The sequence below is a fragment of the Colias croceus genome, chromosome 3, assembly GCF_905220415.1.
Source record: "Colias croceus chromosome 3, ilColCroc2.1".
In the NCBI taxonomy this organism is placed as follows: domain Eukaryota; kingdom Metazoa; phylum Arthropoda; class Insecta; order Lepidoptera; family Pieridae; genus Colias; species Colias croceus.
This window is the reverse complement of record NC_059539.1, coordinates 4,614,304-4,636,493: the sequence shown is the minus strand read 5'-3', so window position 1 is coordinate 4,636,493 and position 22,190 is coordinate 4,614,304. Positions and strand designations below refer to the sequence as shown.

The window sequence follows — 22,190 nt, the reverse complement described above, 5'->3', positions numbered from 1 at the left end:
TGGAGTATATTGTTTAGTAACATTTGAATATCGTATCACTTTTTTATATAATATACCTTCTTTTCTTACTGATAAGTATGTTTATTACGGCAAAATAAAAACTGATTGCAAACGCATTTATAATTATTGTGACCTTATTTTATAAACATGAAAAAAGCCTTGTGAAAAACACGAAGGAATGAGATATTTTGTTTCGTATTTCCTAACAAAACATGCCTAGTAGGTACTGGATACGGATAATTAGTTTTATTTCTCCACGTGGACAAATAATAGTGCTGATAATGGTATGTTTCTATTTATATTTAGGTATCGAAAAACAACATTTCCTACGTGCTTGCTTTGGAGATAGCGTTTGGCCCGTGGCCAATTCTATTAAGCAGTATTAAACCAAAATTTTAACATTATCCAGCTTTGTATTGCTTTTCTGTATTTGGTTTGGTCAAAAGTAGAAAAATGATCGGTATTTCAAGTCCAAAGAAATAATGATTTTTTTAGAAAATTTGAGTCTACATAAAAACAAAAGAATTTAAACATAGTCTTCATAAGAAAGACACAACACACTATAAATTATAATTCTAAAACGATAAATAAGACATATTCTACAAAATCTATATCAATGAAACGAAATTTATCTATTAAGAATGTTCAAACCAGTGTGCATTCAGCTAAACGAGCTGCAAAGTTCTGGTGAAGTGAAGTTAAAATAGGAAAAAATCCACGTCGAGTGAAATGGTGTGAATACTCCGGACCTCACGGAGTGCAGTTAATCTCGTTATCTCTACGGTACATTTACGGCGACGGCAATCCATCTCTCGTTGTATGCAGCTGAAAATATCACCATGACAAAGATCGTCAGGTTTTTGGAATATGTTGTGTAGGTATATTGTAAATAGAAACACGTGCGCATGTACCTGATTGGAATATTGTTCATAGAGAATATTAAATAATTGCTAATTATTTATTTCCACATCAAATGGAAAGAAGATTATTATCCATTATCTAGTAACTGTTTAAATGCAATTGTTAAAATGAGATTTAATTTTTAATTTTATTTGTCGTTACATGGAAACAATTAGATTTAAGAATGTTGAATGTTGAATTCTTTTAAATAAAAAATATATTAAAAGTTAAAACTAAAATCATGACTGGTTATAATACACGACGGTTTTTATAAGTTGCACTTTGAAAAGATTAGATTAATTAGAAGTAGGTAGTCGTTCTAATTATTATTTTTTGATCGGTTAATTAATAAGCTACAAAATTTACGAACTAAATACCAACACGTTGTAAATTTAACGGTCAGCAATATTGCGCACATTATATGACAGCGTGCTACCGCCTACCGAAGGCTCGGCCGAAGTTTGTACCGAAATTACTTCCAGAAACATTGTACATATAATAACAGAACAAATTATGGGCCAAGTAATTGGTAAAATAATTTTCCTTTGCCGTTGTAACTTGTGTGTATGTTGCGCGTTTATGAAATTATACTTTGATGCTAAATTTAGGCTTGTTGACTTGTGAACTATGGCTTTTACGTTTTTACTATTCTTCAATACTTTATTTTTGTGTTGGAAATGTTGAATCAGCGTGCAAATTGCTTGTAACAGGCTTAGTAACACTGCGTCGTAATTTGCATTTTCGTTTTCTTTCCCGTTTTGAATAATGATGAATTGCAATATTCCTATGTATAAATGTAATTTTCTAGTAAGAAGAAGAAAATAACAATATTTGAATTGATATAACGATCAAAGTTTAAATTTATATTAATAAACTAGCGGTCCGCCCCGGCTTCGCCCGTGGTACATATGAAAAATAGATGTTGGCCGATTCTCAGACTTACCCGATATGCACAGAAAATTTCATGAGAATCGGTCCAGCCGTTTCGGAGGAGTATGCAGACTAACATTGTGACACGAGAATTTTATATATAAGATGTTTGGGAAACTAGACAACAGCTACGCTTGAGAAAAATTGAAAAGCTCTGGTAACCGGGTTACATAAAAAACTCATCAATAAGTGATAAGACAAAACATGCTATTAGTAAGTACAAAGTTATTGTGAAGCAATATTTTAAATGTATTTAAATCTATTCAAAATATTAAAACATTACGAACTAACGTGAAAGCGTAGAAGCTTGCATAATTTGCTACGAAAGCTACGGAATTGCAGCAATAGTAAGTAATGTAAATTTAACAAGTCCACAATTATGCATACAACTGTAATGTCATAGATAATTAGTTTTCATTTAGCATTTGCGAGATATTATGGTAATATCTTTGAGTGTTTGAGTCGTCGCTGCATCAAACATAAGAATGAGGGGAAATATGTTTTTATGATTTATATCATTACAGTATCATGTCATATAAAGAAGCCGACTGTACACAGATAATTACCTACATCGGAAAACAGACGCACCTTTGATTACCTACTCCGCGATTAACGAATATATATAAAAATATTTACTAACCAAGTGAAGTGACTAGAAGTGCCCAAAAATACAAACTGACATAAAGTTTTCCTCTTTTTAACCGACTTCAAAAAAAAGGAGGAGGTTATCAATTCGGCCGGTATATTTTTTTTTTTTTTTTTTTTTATGTATGTACACCGATTACTCCGAGGTTTCTGAACCGATTTACGTGATTCTTTTTTTGTTCGAAGCGGGATGGTGTCGAATTGGTCCCATAAAAATTTTATTCGGATAGGCCCAGTAGTTTTTATTTTATGAGCATTTTTGTCTGTAGGTATTTGTGAATTTTGCAAGTGCAAGTTTGAAGTCGGTTGTTTTTAACGCAGTTATCACTTGTTAATAAACTCATTATTTTGCAACTCAATTTCAATCAGATATCGGTTTATAACAAAAGATTCACTTGAAACGCATCGCTTTATTTTATTGAATCGAATTATCGAGCAATACGCTTTGCGCAATGAGTTGTAATCGAGTAATTGGCAATTTAATATTACAGCTATAGAAATCGCTCATGAAATATTCATAAAGACTTTTTCATAATCCTTATTCAAGGAGCTTAAAACATTCGTGATATACGATGACATTATTCGCTAACGGTCCTCGGCTGAACAATAGGTATGCAGAACGTGCCGGATTCACTCTATAAATCTCTCTGGGTGCAATAAGGATTTTACCTGCTTTGACATCGCCTCGGATAAAAGTTTCATGTTGGAATTGTATCGGTGCGCATTCCCTTTGCCATTGAGTTATTAGGTGCAATCTGTGTCTCTGTGTTTGCGTTGCGCTTTTGCGGTAAAGCGGTGTGATAGAGTGAACAATTCATTGGATGTACGGATACAAACACATCTTATACGTGATAGATTTACATGTACAAATATATTAGAAATCAGTAAAGATGTATTATGATAATATAATAATGCAATGTTAATTCAATATTTTATCTGTGGAATGATTTCCAAAAGCTAACTAATTAGTCATTTAAGGAAATCAATTAAAATCCGCGGTTATCCAACTTGTATAAAAATGTTTTTAAATGATTCTCATTCTAAAGAATGTCGATTTCAATTAGTTAAATTCGTTCAACGTCCAAGCGAATGAAAAAAGGTAATTTTTCTTTCAGCAAAAGTTTGTGCGGTACAGAATAGAACCGCTGTACCAGTTTTAAATATCTCCTTTGTATATTTTTTTATTATTCAAAAAGTTATCGAGGCTAGGTTCAAGAAACGTTGGGTCTTCATCAAGATTGGAGTGCTACAAAGAGGCAAAACGTGCTTCAAGTTGCGACATACTAGCGTTGATCAGCATTTCCGATTGTGTTTATTTAAATAATTTATTTTATACGTAGTAAACATGATGTAAGATTTTGAACAACTATATTTTATTGGATGCTTGTTTTCGACATTATGTCTGAATGACCTTTCAATTAACTAGAAAATATTAAAAAAGCGATGTTTTATCATATTAACGTTTATAAACTCGCAAACATCGCGAAAATATTATAAAGCTGAAGAGTTTGTTTGTTCGATTGTTTGTTTGTTTGTTTGAACGCGCTAATCTCAGGAACTACTGGTCCGATTTGAAAAATACTTTCGGTGTTAGATAGCCCATTTATTGAGGAAGGCTATATGCTCATCATTACGCTAAGACCAACAGGAGCGGAGCAATGCGATTGAAACCGCGGGGAACAGCTAGTAATTTATAAATCTTATTAAAACGTCTATATAATATTGTAAAATTACTTAATTAAGAATTATATCAATCATTTTCATCATTAAAATAAATCATTTTATCGTTGTAAAACCAACTTTAACAAAAAATATTTTATTATATGACAACCTATTGTTATAAGTTTTAAATCGACTAAACTTTTTACTAAGAGCTAATTAATAGAGCGGTATCGGATACAAAAGTTCGCGTATACCTACCGCAGCTTTCCCGCCGCTTATGAAACAAGTTTATGTTAGAGTTAACGATATTACCCAATTTTTAAATTAAAAATCTCTTCTATCTATTCGGTATTAAAATTAGTTTTGGCAATAAGTTAACAAGAACCAAGTACTATTTCTACATAATGAATATTAATATTATAAATGCTTCAAAACAGCGTTTGTTTTTGCAGTTTCACTAAGGAACTAGAAGGAAGATCTGGTACAAGATTGTAGATGAAAAACATGGAATGAATATGAGCTCAGAATTCTTAATATTATTGCTACTATCGGCCGCCATTCCTTCCATATGAGGGAGTTTCGTCTATGTAAATTATGTACTTGGGCGGATTTGAATTGTTTTCATTATACTCTTTGTCTTGGCCTAATTTACTGCCACGGAGCCAAGAACATTGTGTATTTCATGCATTTAAGCTGATAATCTAAACAATCCTCAAATATACAAATGCGTACTGATATTTAAAACTGGATGTAAGAATATACTTACCTAGTAAAAAAGTGAGAAAATTCATACGCAATCGCTACATTTTTCTGATTTCAAGTGTTCAAAAAATTACTCTTGCAAAATATGTCTTAGTATAAATAACCATAATTTTCAGCGCACCCTTAACGAAAATATGGTAAAACTTGAAAAATAATCGTAAATCTCACGTAACTTTATAAATCGCTCGATTATTACTGGTCAAAGTTGGCACAACACATTTCGTTTAAAAACTAGGCCTGGTACTTTGTAAAAAAAGTGTTTAATTAAAACTCACAGACCGGTTTAAGGCTGTCAACGATAAAGTTATTGAAATTGATATTTGTATTGTATATTTCAGGTCACAAATGGATTTGCGATTATTGTAATAATAATAACCTGTTTTGTATGTTTTTATTTTTACGAGCGTTTTCTTGTTGCACGCTATGCAACAAACTAAGAGTTTTATAAAACAGAAAATTGACCATGGGTATTTTTTGAACCGCCCCATATAAACCCAAATAAAACCACTACGTCAGAATTGCATGCAGTTCGATTTATCCTAATACGTCGCGTCGCGTCGTTCCGCACAAGTAGCACGTCAGTCGTACGCAAACGCTTAGTTAGTGTCAGGTTGACGGGCTAGCCTGTGCCAGATGCCACCGTCACACGCCACGTCACGGCACACGCCACATGCCATCCGCAACCCACAAAGGCGATATATGATAAACAAGCTATGTGGCTCGCTTGTGGAGATTAGTTCATAGCCTTAATCCCCGCCTCGTCGATGTTACTTACCCCGCTCCTTGTGTGGCTAATTAAATTGGAGTTCCTATCATATTCACCCATTTTCATAGTCGATATTGTGCTGATACTAATCTCTCCAAAGACTCTGAGAATGTAAAATTGTAATATTCCATGTCCAACGACTACTAAATTAGATAACAGATTAGATGCAGCAAATTGAATTGTGGATGAAAATATTTTGCATTATAATAATATTTCCATTTTTCCCTTTTAATATATATTCCTATATTTGATTAAGATCATACAGTAGAAACTTAACTGTATTTTATAGATCAATATGGACCCTGTTTACTTTTTCTTACTGTAACTTCCATTTAAACAAAGACAATCAAAGCGATTAAGTGGAACTAAGAAAAGTAGATTTAGCGCTTAATTAATGATGAAATTTATTTGCGTAAACTATTGTCGCTTATGCACGATTTTATTTCCTCTTTTTAATAACATCGTCGGAGTCTCGCTGAGAGAAATGGAAGATAATTAAAGTGTAGAATCCGAGAGGTGTAATTGATTCTTTCGAGCTCCGTATCTTAGCTTGGAGAAGTTGCGCTATTGTGATTGTTAAAAGAGTTGTAGTCGGCGAACATTTTAATCCATTAGCAAGAAGAAATATTTATAATCAGAGTTGGAAGGTTATTCAAGAAATTCAATTCTTGTGGCATTGCATAAAGAATTCACGCCTCGTGTGCTGAGCTACGCAAATGAAAAATGTTGCAGGTAAAACTATTGCCATTGCAGGTGAGTAAATTTCCCACGAAACTAGTACGAGGAATTATTTTGGAGCGAGGTGAAATGTAAAAATAAGTTCTTGGCTTGTGACGGGTGTACATAATGACCGAGTCCCAAGCCGGCTCGAACAAACAGAGCCGATTCCAATTTATTGCCTGCACCGGGGACTCTCCGTTTCGCGTCATAAAAAATTTACGGCGCAAACACTGCAATTGGTATGAAAGGAAATTGTATCAAACAGGACACCAGCCGTTTTGGTTGGAGTCAATTTTGGTGCAGATTTTTGTTCTTCCATAGAAGTGAAATTTACCAATAAAATTTTTGAATCTTATCGACTTTACGTGTACTAGTTGTATTGTGTAAGTTGTTACATAGACAACTATCATACAATACATAGTTGTTTTAAAATACAAAGTTTAGATATACTTAGGACTTTTCAATTACAAAAATATTCATATTTAATTACTAAAAATTCGGGATAGCGTTGCCGTTGTAATTAGTGGAATTTTCAAATTTATTTAGTGTGTTACTTTTGTTCTGTAAAAAAATTGCCATAGCAAACTATTTCAAACATTTAATACTAAATCAACTGCGCTCAAGCTTATATAAGTTAAAAGCCTACATAAATAAATTTGCTGAAACCTCAAAGTTTAAAACAATTTTAGTTACTCAACTTTTAACAGTGCAAGTACAAATTCGTCCAAACATTATTTCTCATTGTTACTCGTAGTTAGTATAGAAAGTTTCTACACATTGAAGTTATTCGTTTACGATCACTCTGCATAAATACATTTTTTATTTTTCACAATGGCTCCACCACAATGCCTGCTCATGGAATGAAAAATACTTTTTCCTTTTTTTAAATACTAAAATAGTACCGTCATTTTATTTTGCTCGCTTGAATGAATTTTTTAACTGAATAACACTAGCAGTTCATTTCTTATTTAATAATTAAGTTTATAATTACGTGTTTTATTCAGGTTCCTACCTACTTATTTTTAATTATATCAAATAAATAATGTAAAAATAGGTAAAATGTAAAATACAGAAATAAGGCTGTTAACGTGTAAAACTAGAGCGTAAAAATAAGGAGGAGGATACCCTAAGGAGGTAATTACAAAATATTTATTGCTATAATTAAACCTAATATGGTCTTAATAGGTGGGCTACCAAAAATAGAATGCATCTTATATATATTAGCTGAGGGAAGATTCGAATTTGGCTACAAAAAGTCCACTGGACCGTGAAATAAAGTTTCGGTATTTAAATGAAACGAAACGGTTCAACAATTTTTAGGGTTTTCAATGTCCTCTGTTTTATTTATGACTCGGGTAAATCCATGAATTTTGATGCGTTTTTTTAGCACGTGGACTAGATAACTATGATTATCATACATTTACATGCAACATTGTTTTATGGTATGTACATTGTAAATATGCTGACTATCCTGACTAGATAGACCAGTTGGCTTAGTTGGTATCGACCCTGTCTTCCAAGCCAGAGGTCGTGGGTTCGATTCCCACCCAGGGCAAATATTTGTGTGATGAACATCGATGTTTGCCCTGTGTCTGGGTGTTAATCTATATTAATATTATAAACCTGAAGAGTTTGTTTGAACGCGCTAATCTCAGGAACTACTGGTCCGATTTGAAAAATTATTTCGGTGTTACATAGCCCCTTTATCGAGAAAGGCTATATATCATCACCCTAAGACCAAGAGGAGCGGAGCAATGCCGGTGAAACCACGCGGCTATATAATTATTTATTTAAATTATATATGTTTATCAGCCATTTGGTTTCCATAACACAAGCGAAAGCTTAGTATGGGATCAGATCGAGCCGTGTGTGAAAAATGTCCTGAAATATTTATCTATCTATATTATATATAAACATTAAACATATCGGCTTGACACGTTGCGTTGCCGCGAATCTAGACATGAAACCCGTTTTCCTTGGTCACGGCATCACACGTGAACGGGTGGACCGATTTCAATAATTCTTTTTTTATTATATTCCTTGAAGTACGAGGATGGTTCTTATGTAGAGAAAACGTAAATATGTACAACGGGCGATGCCGGGGCGAACCGCTAGTTTTGTATATATTTTAATTATCTCCATGAAAGTATGTAAGTAATTACTTAACTACAGATAGTTTTACAATACACCCAATCCAATAGATATATACGTCATACTTTGAACTTTATATATCAGGACATCATTTAAATTTAATAAATATAATATCTGATTCTGATGAAACTATATTCGGTAACCACAACTAATTGATACAGATTGATGTTGGTATTGTTTGTCATTTGCCATCAAAATGAATATGCGGTCTGAACTTTGGCCTTTTATAAATGTAAATAAATGATCAATCTTTACAGTGACGTATTTGTAATGATGCACTTGCTTTGTACTGACGAAGATTTAATATATGTCTGATATCAATTCATTACTTAAGTTTTAGGTTAAATTGCTTACAAAAAATGTTTTATTATTTTTGAAGTAAGTACCAACATATACTTACGTAAGTATAATATTATGTAGATCTATAATTCACTGCGTACCTGAAAAAATCATTTATTAATTTTTACATGTGGTTAAATTTCTATGCCTATTCCTATATGTTTATTTTAAATGAATCTTTTAGTATTTTTCACAGATGAAAATATCGCACCACAATGTGTAATAATTATTTTCAATTGCATGCTTATAAATCTAATTTTAAATCTAGTTACGTATTTTATTAAACCTTACTACCTATAGGGTAAAACCGGGATAGATGCCCCACTTTTTGAAATAGCCTCATAATTTTAAATATATGAAACTTATACGAACACTTTTTATGAATATAGCTAGGTTAGTTATCTGTTTTGAATTACTATATATATTTTTATCCAATCATTTATAGATAATGTGTAATAAACATTTTTGTAGAACACCTTTTTGGAGGATAGATGCCTACCTATATGGATAGTTGCCCCACCATGAAAATACTAAGGAGGATAGATGCCTGCAGAGTGGGATAGATGCCTTACATACTCTATAAACGCGAAATATAATAAAATTTGTATGATAAACCAGCAAATGTCATGTTAACTTAACTAACTCTAGTTGTTCTATTGTCCAAAAATATACTTGCGCTCGTACTCTTTCTTTTCTTTTGTATTTTCGTGGTGTGGTTCTGTTACAATCAGTCTATGGTCAAATCATTAATAAGTAAGTATACATAAAAATTTAACAAGTAAAATCGGTTAACATAGCGAAAACCTCTGACGCAATCAGGTAAAAATATAAACTGCATGTGTGTTTGTCGATAATTACATGTATATATGTATTGAGGGATAGATGCCCTTAGGGGCCCCTAAGGGCAACTATCCCTTGAAAAAACGGGGCAACTATACTTTTTGATAAGGATAGTTGCCCCCGTATTTTTTTTTATTAAATAAAAACAAAAGAGCGATTATTCATACTTAAATATGTACTTATTGAACCAGTGTATAGACATAATAGGAAATATAGTGAAATTTATTAATACTTATAAAGTTATGCAATGGCAAATATTAACCTTTCAAAATTTGACGTATTCGTGAAGTTCGCCGCGGATATAATAACACGCACTAGCGAAACACGTCTTCACCAAACAACAGCTCATGCGTACCCGAAGTGCGGGATGATAGGAGCTCCTATTTAAATTATTAATTCATAGTCACGACTTTGGGAAGTTAGGTTTTTTGAAAATGAGGCATCTATCCCAGTGCGGCATCTATCCCGCTTTTACCCTACCATACTTGAATTATCTTGAAATCCCGATTCTAATGTAATCTTAACTATACCTAATGTATTTGTTATATCTCATCAAACCAAGACTCTTGATCCTTCCCCATCCTACAGTTGACTAGTCACGGGAAGCAGGAAGCCACAAATAAATACCTTAAGTGTTTTTGGTCGAATTCATTTATCTTAGGAAAACATTTGAGGTCAAAGACGATACTCGATTTTCTTAAGTATTGATGAATCGGACCGTTTATCGAAGAAAATCAACAAATTGAATACTGTTAGGATAATATTGGAAAGGGTTTAAGTACGAAAACATACGCCATAACATTGTTATACGGTGGTTATAACCTGAGTTTGATATTTTAACTGCGAGGTAGGTTTTTAAGATTGATGTTATGTAAAGGTATGTTTTCAAGCAACAGATTTTACAGTCAAGTTTTAGACAAAAGTGAACAAGGTTGCAATTAAATGCTGTGTAAACGAATTGAAGCCTGAATTATTGTTGCAGTCCGCAGTCAGGTGTAATCCAAAATTGAATATCACATTATCGCAACTTCGTTCGAAAACCTGCACATGACACCTTTTATTAAACGCCAATACTGTGTGCGGTAGATATCGAGTCATAAATTATAGACATAAAGATAGTTATTTCTGAAATAAACTTTTATATGTTGATGCAAAATCGTATATGAAGAATCTATATAGGTAAACGGCCTCGTAATTCAAGGCAACGAAAGACGCAGGTTCGAATCCCCCCAATGACCAAACTTTCACTATTATTTTCCTTTTTAAAACATAAACTCTACACAATAAAATATTAATCATAATACAACGTTTCAAAGCGATTAAGTATAAGATATCGATATGACTGAATTGCTGATAAGACATAGCAATATGCTGGATATTGTCTAATATCCGATGCAATTAGTTGCGGATATCTGCTGCTCGTCTTAATACAACATCAATCTTTGGAATGTTCCAGGTAAATAAATGTCCCTATCTCTTTACTGAGAAATTTCATAAGATAGCTATAAAATATGGAATGATAAATTCTAAAATACTTATAATAACGTATTCAGTTTTCTTTATTCTTTTTATTCTAATATCTTCAAACAGATAAAAAATTTGAGCATACTATAACATAAAAAAATAAAAATACATATTATGTATAGTTGAACACCTCCTCTTTTTTTCGGAAGTTGGTGAAAAAATCAGCTTCACTGCCGCAAACTCGATACAGGATATACAGATATTGTCTTGGGCTATCCGATTTGATTGGAAAAGCTGTAATAAATCCGGCCCGTCACAGGTCATTGATTTCCAACCAAAACAATGGTATTGGGATCGAAAACGGATTAGGTAATACATCTTGGCGAGCTCTCCAATGAAATTATTTGTTAAAATACAACCTCATAGCCTCCAATTCAAACTGCCGCTGAAGCATGATATTTCAGATTCGATTTTCGCTATGAAATTGAATTGATTGCTGGGGCAATTTGGCGAATCGAGTAGTTTGAGGAAACTTGGACCCAGAAATGTTATTCCTTAATTGATAATTCTGTACTGCAACCTTTTTATACGATATAGATTGATCACTTCTCAATGGTAAAACATGTTAGATAATAGTAGATATGTAACGAATATACGTTAGAATTGAGTGTGTTTGCGTGTTGGCAAATATTGGAAACGTATATGGGTGGAAACGATTGCCTATTTAGTAGTAACAAATTGTCAATCGACTTACGTATAACTCACGTTCTCTGCGATTTGCGAATCGTTTGGAGATTCATATTACTAACCAATTCCATCAAATACTGTATCTACTGTACTTGATGAATATTTAATGAAAAAGATTTAACTGCAGCTTGGCTTTGCTAGCTTAAAATTAGATCACTCTTGATCAATTTGTGTATATGAATATAATTATTATATAGGTAATAGAAAAATTGTGTTCCTGAATATATGTACAATAACTTATTATTATTTTACGTAATTAATTAAATGAATGAAGTGTATATTGTACTCTAGTAGATTTATAGTAGATATCTATAAGTTTAATGTTTTTCAATTTTCATGCTCGTTTAGTAAAAGGGTAAATAACGCATCGATGGTCAGACAGGGAATATATGGGCAATTCGTGGTTGATGTTTCGTCGTATTCGAACCGGAGCTCCCCTGAGTCTATCGAATGTTGCTACAAACCATCTGGATTTATATATGCTTCCTTAATATTTACAAAATATATTTATTTATACAGTAAACAGTAGATAATGTGTTATGTACCTACATACAAGATTAGAGGATGCATGGGGCCACCCAAGAAGCTGCACCTGTTAGGAATTGCGACATCGCGCACACCTGCGCTTCCAGAGAGTGTTGCGGCAATCATCGCCACCGCGACGCTGCAGCTACCCCGCCAAGGAGGACGAGCACTCTTAGTTCTAACATCGAACGGGAGGGACGTAGGTTAAGTTAGGAGTAATTTATTATGTAATTTTTTTTACAATAAATAATTTAAAGTAAATTTCGGTTTTTTTTGCGCCTTCGCGGGCCGGTCGATATAATTGGCGCAGTCTTGTGGATGATCCTCGAGAGCCGTCTCTCGGAACGCGAAACTACAAGCATCGAGAATTGCCATTCCATCGGAGGGACGACGACGGGGACCAAGAACCTACATCTATTGGCCGCCGCAACGCGAAGGGTATCCGAACATTGATACTGCAAGAAAGGCCGAAATGAAAATCCTGTAAGTACACTAATTCTCTTAGTGACTTGCCATTCCTAGATTTGTAAGTTTTCCTAGATTACCCATTCACGGGAACCGAGGAACTGTAGCGCGTAGGTTTAAAATATTAATTCATCGCGAATTAATTTTCGAATTTTACAAAATCAAATTGTAAAATTCAAATATAGATATTAGGTTGATAAAAGATTAATAAGTTTAAATATTAATTAATTACGAATTAATTAATTTTCAAATTTTGCGAATTAATTCATTTCATAATTCAGATATATTAATTAGGTAAAGATTATTATTTTTTTTATATTAGTTTAACGAAGTTAATAAATTAAATTAAATTTAATATATTTTATATTATAAGTATAGGAAATTAATCTAAAATGTCAGATTTGGATAAAATTTTTAATGCACTTAGGCTTTTGCCAGAATTCGATGGTAATGTTAACGTTTTAACAAGATTTATACATTTAAGTGACCAATTGGCTGAGGAATTTATAGAAAAAGATCCCGGAAATACTTTAAAAACTGCCGCGTTATGTAATGGTATTTTAAATAAAATCACTGGGCCTGCAGCCCGAGTTATTAATGCAAACGGTATACCTACTACTTGGCACGGTATCAAAAGCGTATTAGTTAATAACTTTTCTGACCATAGAGATGAGACCGCCCTTTATAACGATTTAGCCTTATTAACGCAAGGTCGTAGCTCTCCTCAAGAGTTTTACGAAAAATGTCAACATCTTTTTAGTACTATAATGACGTATATAGCATTACATGAAACAGTCGTTACTACTCGTGAGGCAAAAAGGGACCTGTATCAAAAATTAACACTACAGGCTTTCCTACGTGGCCTACGAGATCCGTTAGGCTCACGTATACGTTGCATGCGCCCCGCAACCATTGAAAAAGCATTAGAATACGTGAATGAAGAACAAAGCACTTTATACCTTCAACAACGTAATGAAACTTTTGATAGGAAACCCCACGTACCCTTTAGAATGCCGTACTCGAATGAACCGTTTTATAGACATAATGATTTTAGTGAACCTATCTCTTCTAAACTACAGCCTTTACATTCGTTCAGACCGCAATTTAAGCCACCAAATTTTAATCGAAATTTTAATCAACCACAGGGACCAGCACGTCCTACTCGTACTATGCAAATTTTCCGCGCTGCACCCCCTAACTATAACCCGCAGAGCAATACGTTCAGATTACAGCCTAAACATCCCGCGCAACCGAAACCGCATCCTATGAGTGGCGTTAGCCATTACGTTACAAAGACTTTACCACCAACACCTTTTGCACGCGCTCATGATTGGTCAAAATTTGGTAATCCACCCCCGAGTAATTACTTTAAGACTAGGGAGATGAATCATAATGAATATATAGATAACGAAGAATATTACTGTACCGATTTATATCCTTATGAGGATAACTATTATAATAATGAATATTACTGTACGGAATATGAACCTTATGTACATTACGAACAGACAGACGCACCTGAAAATTCTGATGAAACGTGTGACGTACGTTCAGAACACGATCAGGATTTTCAGAATCCACCAAAATTAGAAAAACCAAAATAGAATTAAATCTACACACGCAACGTCAGCTTCCTTATATTCAAATTCATAATCCTCCACTTAAATTGTTAATTGATACTGGAGCTAACCAATCTTTTCTTAGCCCTGATGCAGTACAGAGATATTTTCCTGACGTTACTCTTAATTATGACCCCTTTGAAGTAAGTAATGTTCATGCTGTAACTCGTAGTAATTATTCTATAACATTACCTAGTTTTCCTGAATTTAATGACCCTGACGATATTACATTTTTCGTTTATAAATTTCACAATTATTTCGACGGCTTAATAGGTTCAGATTTGTTAGATAAATGGGAAGCATCAATTAATTATAAAACTAAAACTTTAAATACTTGCAATGCTACGAATCGGTTATTAGTATATGACTCACGGAACGCTAATCTTTATGAGGACGTCATACCCGCAGGAAGTAGTAAATTAGTTAGATTACCTATAGATGTTGAGAATGGAGACGCTATTATACCGGAACAAATTATATGTAATTGTCATATTTCTGAATGTTTAACGAAGGCGAAAAGCAATCGCGCTATCGTGGAAATTTCTAATCCAACCCGTAATGACGTAATTTTTTCAATGGATCGACCAGTATGTGCCGAGGTTTATAATAACGAGTGCACGCGCACCAAACGTTCGTCCGACCGTGTGAAACAGGTATTATCTCGCTTGCGTACTGATCACTTAAATAATGAGGAACGTTTAAATTTAGAGTCATTATGTTCACAGTATGCGGATGTATTTTATATAGAAGGAGAAACCTTAACATTTACGAATAAAATTAAGCATTCTATTAGAACTAAGGATGAAATACCGGTTTATACGAAAAGTTATCGCTATCCATTTATTCATAGACAGGAAGTACAGAATCAGATAAGTAAGATGTTAGAACAGGGTATTATTAGACCATCAGATTCAGCATGGAGCTCTCCTATTTGGGTGGTACCTAAAAAGGCAGATGCATCCGGCAAAGTTAAATGGCGTTTAGTTGTTGATTTTAGAAAGTTAAATGAGAAAACTTTGGATGACAAATATCCGATTCCTAATATTACAGATGTCTTACATAAATTGGGTAACTGTCAATACTTCACAACGTTAGATTTAGCAAGTGGGTTTTATCAAGTAGAAATGAACCCAGCTGACATTCCAAAAACCGCTTTTAGTGTAGAACATGGTCATTTTGAATTCTTAAGAATGCCCATGGGTCTAAAGAATAGTCCGTCTACTTTTCAAAGAGTAATGGATAATGTACTGAGAGAATTGCAAAATTCTATTTGCCTAGTCTACCTAGATGATATAATAGTATTTAGCACTTCTTTACAGGAGCATATCATTAATCTTGGGAAAGTGTTTCAGAAATTGCGTGAATCCAACTTTAAAATACAAATGGATAAATCGGAATTTCTTAAACTCGAAACCGCGTATCTAGGTCACATTATTAGCAAAGATGGGATAAAACCTAACCCAGATAAGATATCTGCCATCCAAAAGTATCCCCTTCCGAAAACTCCAACCGATATTAAACGATTTCTAGGTCTATTAGGTTATTATCGGAAATTCATACCAGATTTCGCTAAAATCACGAAGCCCATGACACAATGCTTAAAAAAGGGTTCAAAGATAACATTTTCTAAAGATTACATTGAATGTTTCGATAGGTGTAAAACATTATTAATGAACGATCCAATTCTCCAGTATCCTGATTTCAATAAAGAATTTATTCTTACGACTGATGCGTCGAATTTAGCCATCGGTGCTGTACTCTCGCAAGGCCCCGTTGGTTCCGATAAACCAATTGCGTACGCTTCACGTACACTTAATAGTAGCGAAATTAATTATAGTACGATTGAGAAGGAATTATTAGCAATTGTCTGGGCAACGAAATATTTCCGTCCTTACCTTTTTGGCCGCAAGTTTAAAATTATAACTGATCATAGGCCCCTTCAATGGGTCATGAATTTAAAGGAACCTAATTCCCGTCTCACACGTTGGAGGCTCAAACTTAGCGAATACGATTACACCGTAATTTATAAGCAGGGAAAGCAAAATTGTAACGCCGATGCTTTATCGCGTATTCAAATTAACAATGAGGAAACAGATTCTTTAGCGGTTAATCCAACAGAAACAACACCTTCGTTAATAAGAAGAAGTTCAGATACAATTACTGTTAATTCAAATTCAAGTACGATTACTGCACATTCGAAATCAAGTACTCTTACAGCAAATTCCGACACCGTCACAGTTCATACTGACGCGGAGAACCCAATTCTAGATATACCTATAACAGATCACCCGTTGAATAAATTTAAGAGACAGATAGTTATTACTTTAATAGATAGAGTACCGAGTAAGCCTATAATTTCAAAACCTTTTGAAAATCATACTAAGATAGATATTAATGTTAACAAAGCGAATATTGATAGCGAAATAGTTTCACTAATTAAAAAATATGTAGATCCTAAGATAAAAACTGCAATTCTAGTTCATCCCCCTGATGCTATGTGTACTATAGTTCCAATAATACAGAGTAATTTTAAAAGTTCATGTATGGATTTAGTTCTTACAAAATTAGAATTGCAAAATGTCAAAGATTACTTTAAGCAACAGGAAATAATACGAAATTATCATGAAGGCAAAACTAACCATCGCGGAATTAACGAAACTCATTTATCTTTATCTAGGAAATACTTTTGGCCTAAAATGAAGGAAGCAGTAACTAAATATATTAATGAGTGTAGCATATGTGGTCAAGGGAAATATGATAGAATTCCAGTAAATCCAAAATTTCGAATCGTAGTTCCTCCTACAAAACCTTTTGAAATAGTACATCTCGATTTACTTAGTATTGATTCTCAGAAATATCTCACTATAATAGATGCATTCTCTAAGTATGCTCAAGCATATTGTTTAAAGGACGCAACCGCAATAAGCGTAGTTCAGGCTCTTTTGACGTTTGGTACACATCATGGCTTACCTATGACTGTCGTAACGGATCGAGGTCCTGAGTTCACGAACCAAATATTCAGTGAATTTGTAAGGCTTCATAGAATAAATCACCATAAGTTATTAGCTCATGCACCTAACGAAAATGGTATGGTAGAACGGCTTCACTCAACTTTATTAGAACACATACGTTTACTAAAACTTGAACGACGTGGTGAATTAATCATTAACTTAATGCCGTATGCTGTTCTTGCCTATAATAGTTCGATCCACAGTTTTACGAAGTGCAGGCCTCTTGACATTATAACCGGTCATTTAGATCCCCGCGATCCTGTAGATATCGATCTATCAGAAAATGTCTTACAGCAATATATGCAAGAACATCGCGATAGTATGCACAAAGTATTCAAAATTATTAATGAATCGTCTTTGGAACGCCGTACTCAAATTACAGAAAACATTAATAGGAACCGCGAACCCGAAATACAGTATTATCCAGATCAACAAATTTTTGTAAGAAATCCTAGGGCTAGTCGACAAAAGACCGCACCGCGTTTTACGCACGATACTGTACTGGCTGATTTACCTATTCATATCTATACTAAGAAGAAATATGGCGCTGTTGCTAAATCTAGGCTTAAGAGGGTACCTAAATTGTTACAGAATCCTTCCTCTGATCCTGTGCCAGATTCAAGCAGAAGATCCCACCCTGACTAGCTTGGATGACGGACCTGGTATATTACCATTTAATATTGGAACTGCTAGAATTGTCACTCATTATCATTCATTTTTGCAAATTATTAATTTAAAGGATATTCGTGATAGTATAACCATAGTAAAGGATCAATTAAATTCATTAACGCCTAATTTGCACGATAAATTATTTTCGCTTTATAATTCACATATTGAACACTTGCATTATAAGATTATTAAATTGTCAAATCAGTTGGAAACTTTTGAACCCAATCGCATAAAGAGAGGTCTCATAGATGGTTTAGGTTCTGTTATAAAAAGTATTTCTGGTAATCTAGACTATACAGATGCAATTAAATATGATACCGCAATTAAATTATTACAAAATAATGAGAATAAATTGGTCACAGAAATGAATAATCATATAAGCCTCAGTAAAGATTGGATAGAACAACAATCTGATATTTTAAACAACTTAATTAAAAATCAGGAAAAAATTGAAATAGCTATAAATGATTTAAAGGCCAATAATTTAAACGTTACTCTATACATAGATTTAATTCAACGTGTAGCGATTTTATCAGATAATATAGATGATATATCTGAAGAATTACATAGATTAGAAAATTTATTAGGTTTTATTCGTGCGAAAAGTACGCATCATCTTATGTTCAATTCAAATTCTCTAAAAGAAATGCTAAATAAATTACACAAATTTTATGGCAAAGAGCAAATCCCTCAAGTTAATTATAGAGAATATTTTGATTTAGTTAAACTAGGCTATTATTATAGTAATAGGAATATAGTTATAGTTTTTATGTTCCCGGTTGTCCTTCCTGCTACCTTTGAATTATTTAAATTATCCATAGTTCCTAATAAAGATAGTAAAGTCCTAATTCCACCCTATCCTTTTGTGGCAATTCACAACGAGGATTTTATGTACATGGAGGCAGAATGCCCGAAGTCTGGCCTAGGGTATCTATGTGAGGACAAGCTGAACCATCATCGATCCAAAAATGACTGCGTGTATCACCTTATTACCACGCAACGAGTCGTCGCATCTTGTCTCTTCACGCCTGTGGAGCTCGGAGCGCCCGCACTAGAAAAATTAGACGACGCCCACTACGTCATCAGTTTCCCCAAGCCATCAAAAATCCACTTATCATGCTCGCAAGATCAATATGACGTCATTAAAGGAAGCTACTTAGCCACAATACCCAAAAACTGCATTCTTCAAACGGAGGCTTTCAAGATAGTCAATCGAGAAGACCATATCAAAGGACAGATAATGAAAATTGCAAACCTGCCAGATTCCAGCCAATATAATACAGATGAAGAAGTTCTGAAGTTGAATTCGATAAATTTGGATAAATTACACGCTAGTTACAGAGCTATATCAATGGAAATGCCTATCAGTACTAACAACGGATACGAGATTCTCTATATGCAGCCTTCCATAATACCGATATATGTTATATTAATAACGAGTGCAGTTGCCCTAGTGACATGGTACGTCGTACGGAGACTGCGTACATCAAAGCCTATTACTACGAGTGTTCATGGTAATCAAAAAGAAGAAATAGAACATCAATCGGCGGAGGGTGAAATTTCAGCGATATTAACGAGCCTTGCCCGCCAATAATCGCTGAACTTCAGGAGGGAGGTGTTATGTACCTACATACAAGATTAGAGGATGCATGGGGCCACCCAAGAAGCTGCACCTGTTAGGAATTGCGACATCGCGCACACCTGCGCTTCCAGAGAGTGTTGCGGCAATCATCGCCACCGCGACGCTGCAGCTACCCCGCCAAGGAGGACGAGCACTCTTAGTTCTAACATCGAACGGGAGGGACGTAGGTTAAGTTAGGAGTAATTTATTATGTAATTTTTTTTACAATAAATAATTTAAAGTAAATTTCGGTTTTTTTTGCGCCTTCGCGGGCCGGTCGATATAATTAATGTAACAGCGATGTTGACTAAACTGTAACAAGGAAAATTTTGTATTTGTAGTACACATTATATTTCGGTTGTTTGAAATAAAATATGTTTTAAAGTCTTCGAAGACATGTAAAGCGTTTGGTAGATATCTGAGAAGTCATTTAGATGAAAGTACAATATGCTTACTGAAACTTGAGAATTTATACAGTGATTAAAAAGGCCCAACGTTTATTTAAAATTTGGACAGAGTGCTACAGAAAATATATAAAATATAGTGTTTTTCATGGTCAATTTCATGTTAAAGCACCTGTCAATAGGCAGAATGTGAGAACTTGAATGTGAGACTAGAGACCATAAAAGTGTAGCAATAGTATTCTATGCCTAAAAGACCTGCAGTATTCAATTTCATCGCTATAACGCGTTAGAAGCCCTTCACAGTTCACATACCATGACAAAAGTAAATGTTCTATGGCATGAACAACGCAGTAAACAGTTTTTGTGCAGTGAATGCTTACGTTTATTTTCGTACTTGTTCCTATACGAGAAATGGAAATAAAGTTTGTGAAAAATGTATTTAATGATGGGTGATAAAATAACTGAAATATTGCGCAGTGAATCAATCTCTGTCTCAGAGTGAAATGTACGTTTGTAAACATGTTAAAATAGGTTCTATTTAATGATATATTATTCACGTGAATATATTGTAAGTACGGTTCGTGTTAATAACAACCAATCCTCAATAATTTAAAAAAATGTTTATCTGTATGATTGTCTCAGCTATCTGAAACGATTGAAGTTTTTTCTTTGACGCAACTTTACTGAAAAATAACTGATGATATAACATGTATCTTTAAATATTTAACAAATTGACAATTTTATATCAATAAAGTGGGATAAACGGAAATCCTGTACATTACGTCGAGCCACTTAGATAGGGAGGCGAGGTAGCTAAATGGCGTAATTAAACGGCGCCGTCGAGACTTATCAAAATCGAAAGAGAAAATAATTTCGAAAAGAAAAGCTTCTATGGTAAAAACCATTTTAGCGGTGGGTTTGGCGTGTACGGATTTTCAAAAATGTAAAAAAAAATAGTTACTTGGGCATTCTCGAGCGCGTCAGATATTCATACTACGTATGCCCCAAGTGCCTCTGATAACAACGGTATACTAATCTGCCGGTTTGCGTGGTGGGGCTAGGCATATTAATTCGTCAAAAATGCACAAAAAAAAATTTACTCGAGCGCGTCAGATTTTCGGAAGGGGTGTTAAGTAGGCCCCAAGGAAGCTCCCCTTAACAAAACTGACGATTTCGGCGTGACGATAAGTTACGATGAATTTTTGAAAATGCAGAAAAAAAAAGTCCTTTTGAAATACTCGAGCGCGTCAGATTTTCATAGGGGAGGTTTATCTCGGTCTCCTGAAAGCATATTTTCTTAATCTGACAAAAATGTTGGTGGGTTCTCTTAATCTGACCGAAAAAGGTTTGAGAGTTTCTTTTTTTTAATCATCGCTATTTCATATCAATTTTTCTTAACACCCTCAGTTTTCGAGATATACTCAAAAAACCGGGAGTTTGAGTTTTTATGATGCTTCAAGTCAAAAAGTTTTAACTTTGGACAAAAATGTAAAGAGACCTTTTTTGTGTAAAATAAAATTACCTTTTTTGTTTATTCAAACTTTTTTTTTGTAAAATGTATCGTTCGCGACTTATATACTGCAACGCGTTTTTCGGAAGACGAAATGGCTCCTCCAGACTTCCGGTCACGCGGAAACCGGCAGATTTTGTATTTTTAGTAAGTTTTAGATTATATTCTTCAAAATAAAAATAAAAACAATCGCGCTCGAGAATGCCGGATTAACGTTTTTTTTTTACAAGTTCGCGACCCTATAACTTGGCGGCGTCAAGGACTTATCGTCAGATTAGTTAAATTTAGTCTTAAAACACTAAAATCAACCCCCAATATCTTAATCTGACGCGCTCGAGTATTTCTGACTATCGATTTTTTTTTACTAATCTGATCGTCTATCCTGGGCGCGCGTCACTACTTAAAGAGCTAAATAGTTAACAAGGTTGTTCTATTAGGTC

At 34.0% G+C, this 22,190-nt stretch overlaps 2 protein-coding genes across 2 annotated transcripts in view; one reads left to right on the top strand and one right to left on the bottom strand.

The window, feature by feature from the left end:
• Positions 1–22,190, bottom strand: part of LOC123706263 (inactive dipeptidyl peptidase 10) — an 88,363-nt gene that overhangs the window by 18,936 nt on the left and 47,237 nt on the right. The window lies entirely within an intron of this gene.
• LOC123706261 lies at positions 12,468–20,082 on the top strand. Its single transcript, XM_045655444.1, has 2 exons — positions 12,468–12,934; positions 18,138–20,082. Exons 1-2 carry the CDS (start codon positions 12,924–12,926, stop codon positions 19,807–19,809), a joined length of 1,683 nt encoding a protein of 560 aa, XP_045511400.1. The 5' UTR covers positions 12,468–12,923; the 3' UTR covers positions 19,810–20,082.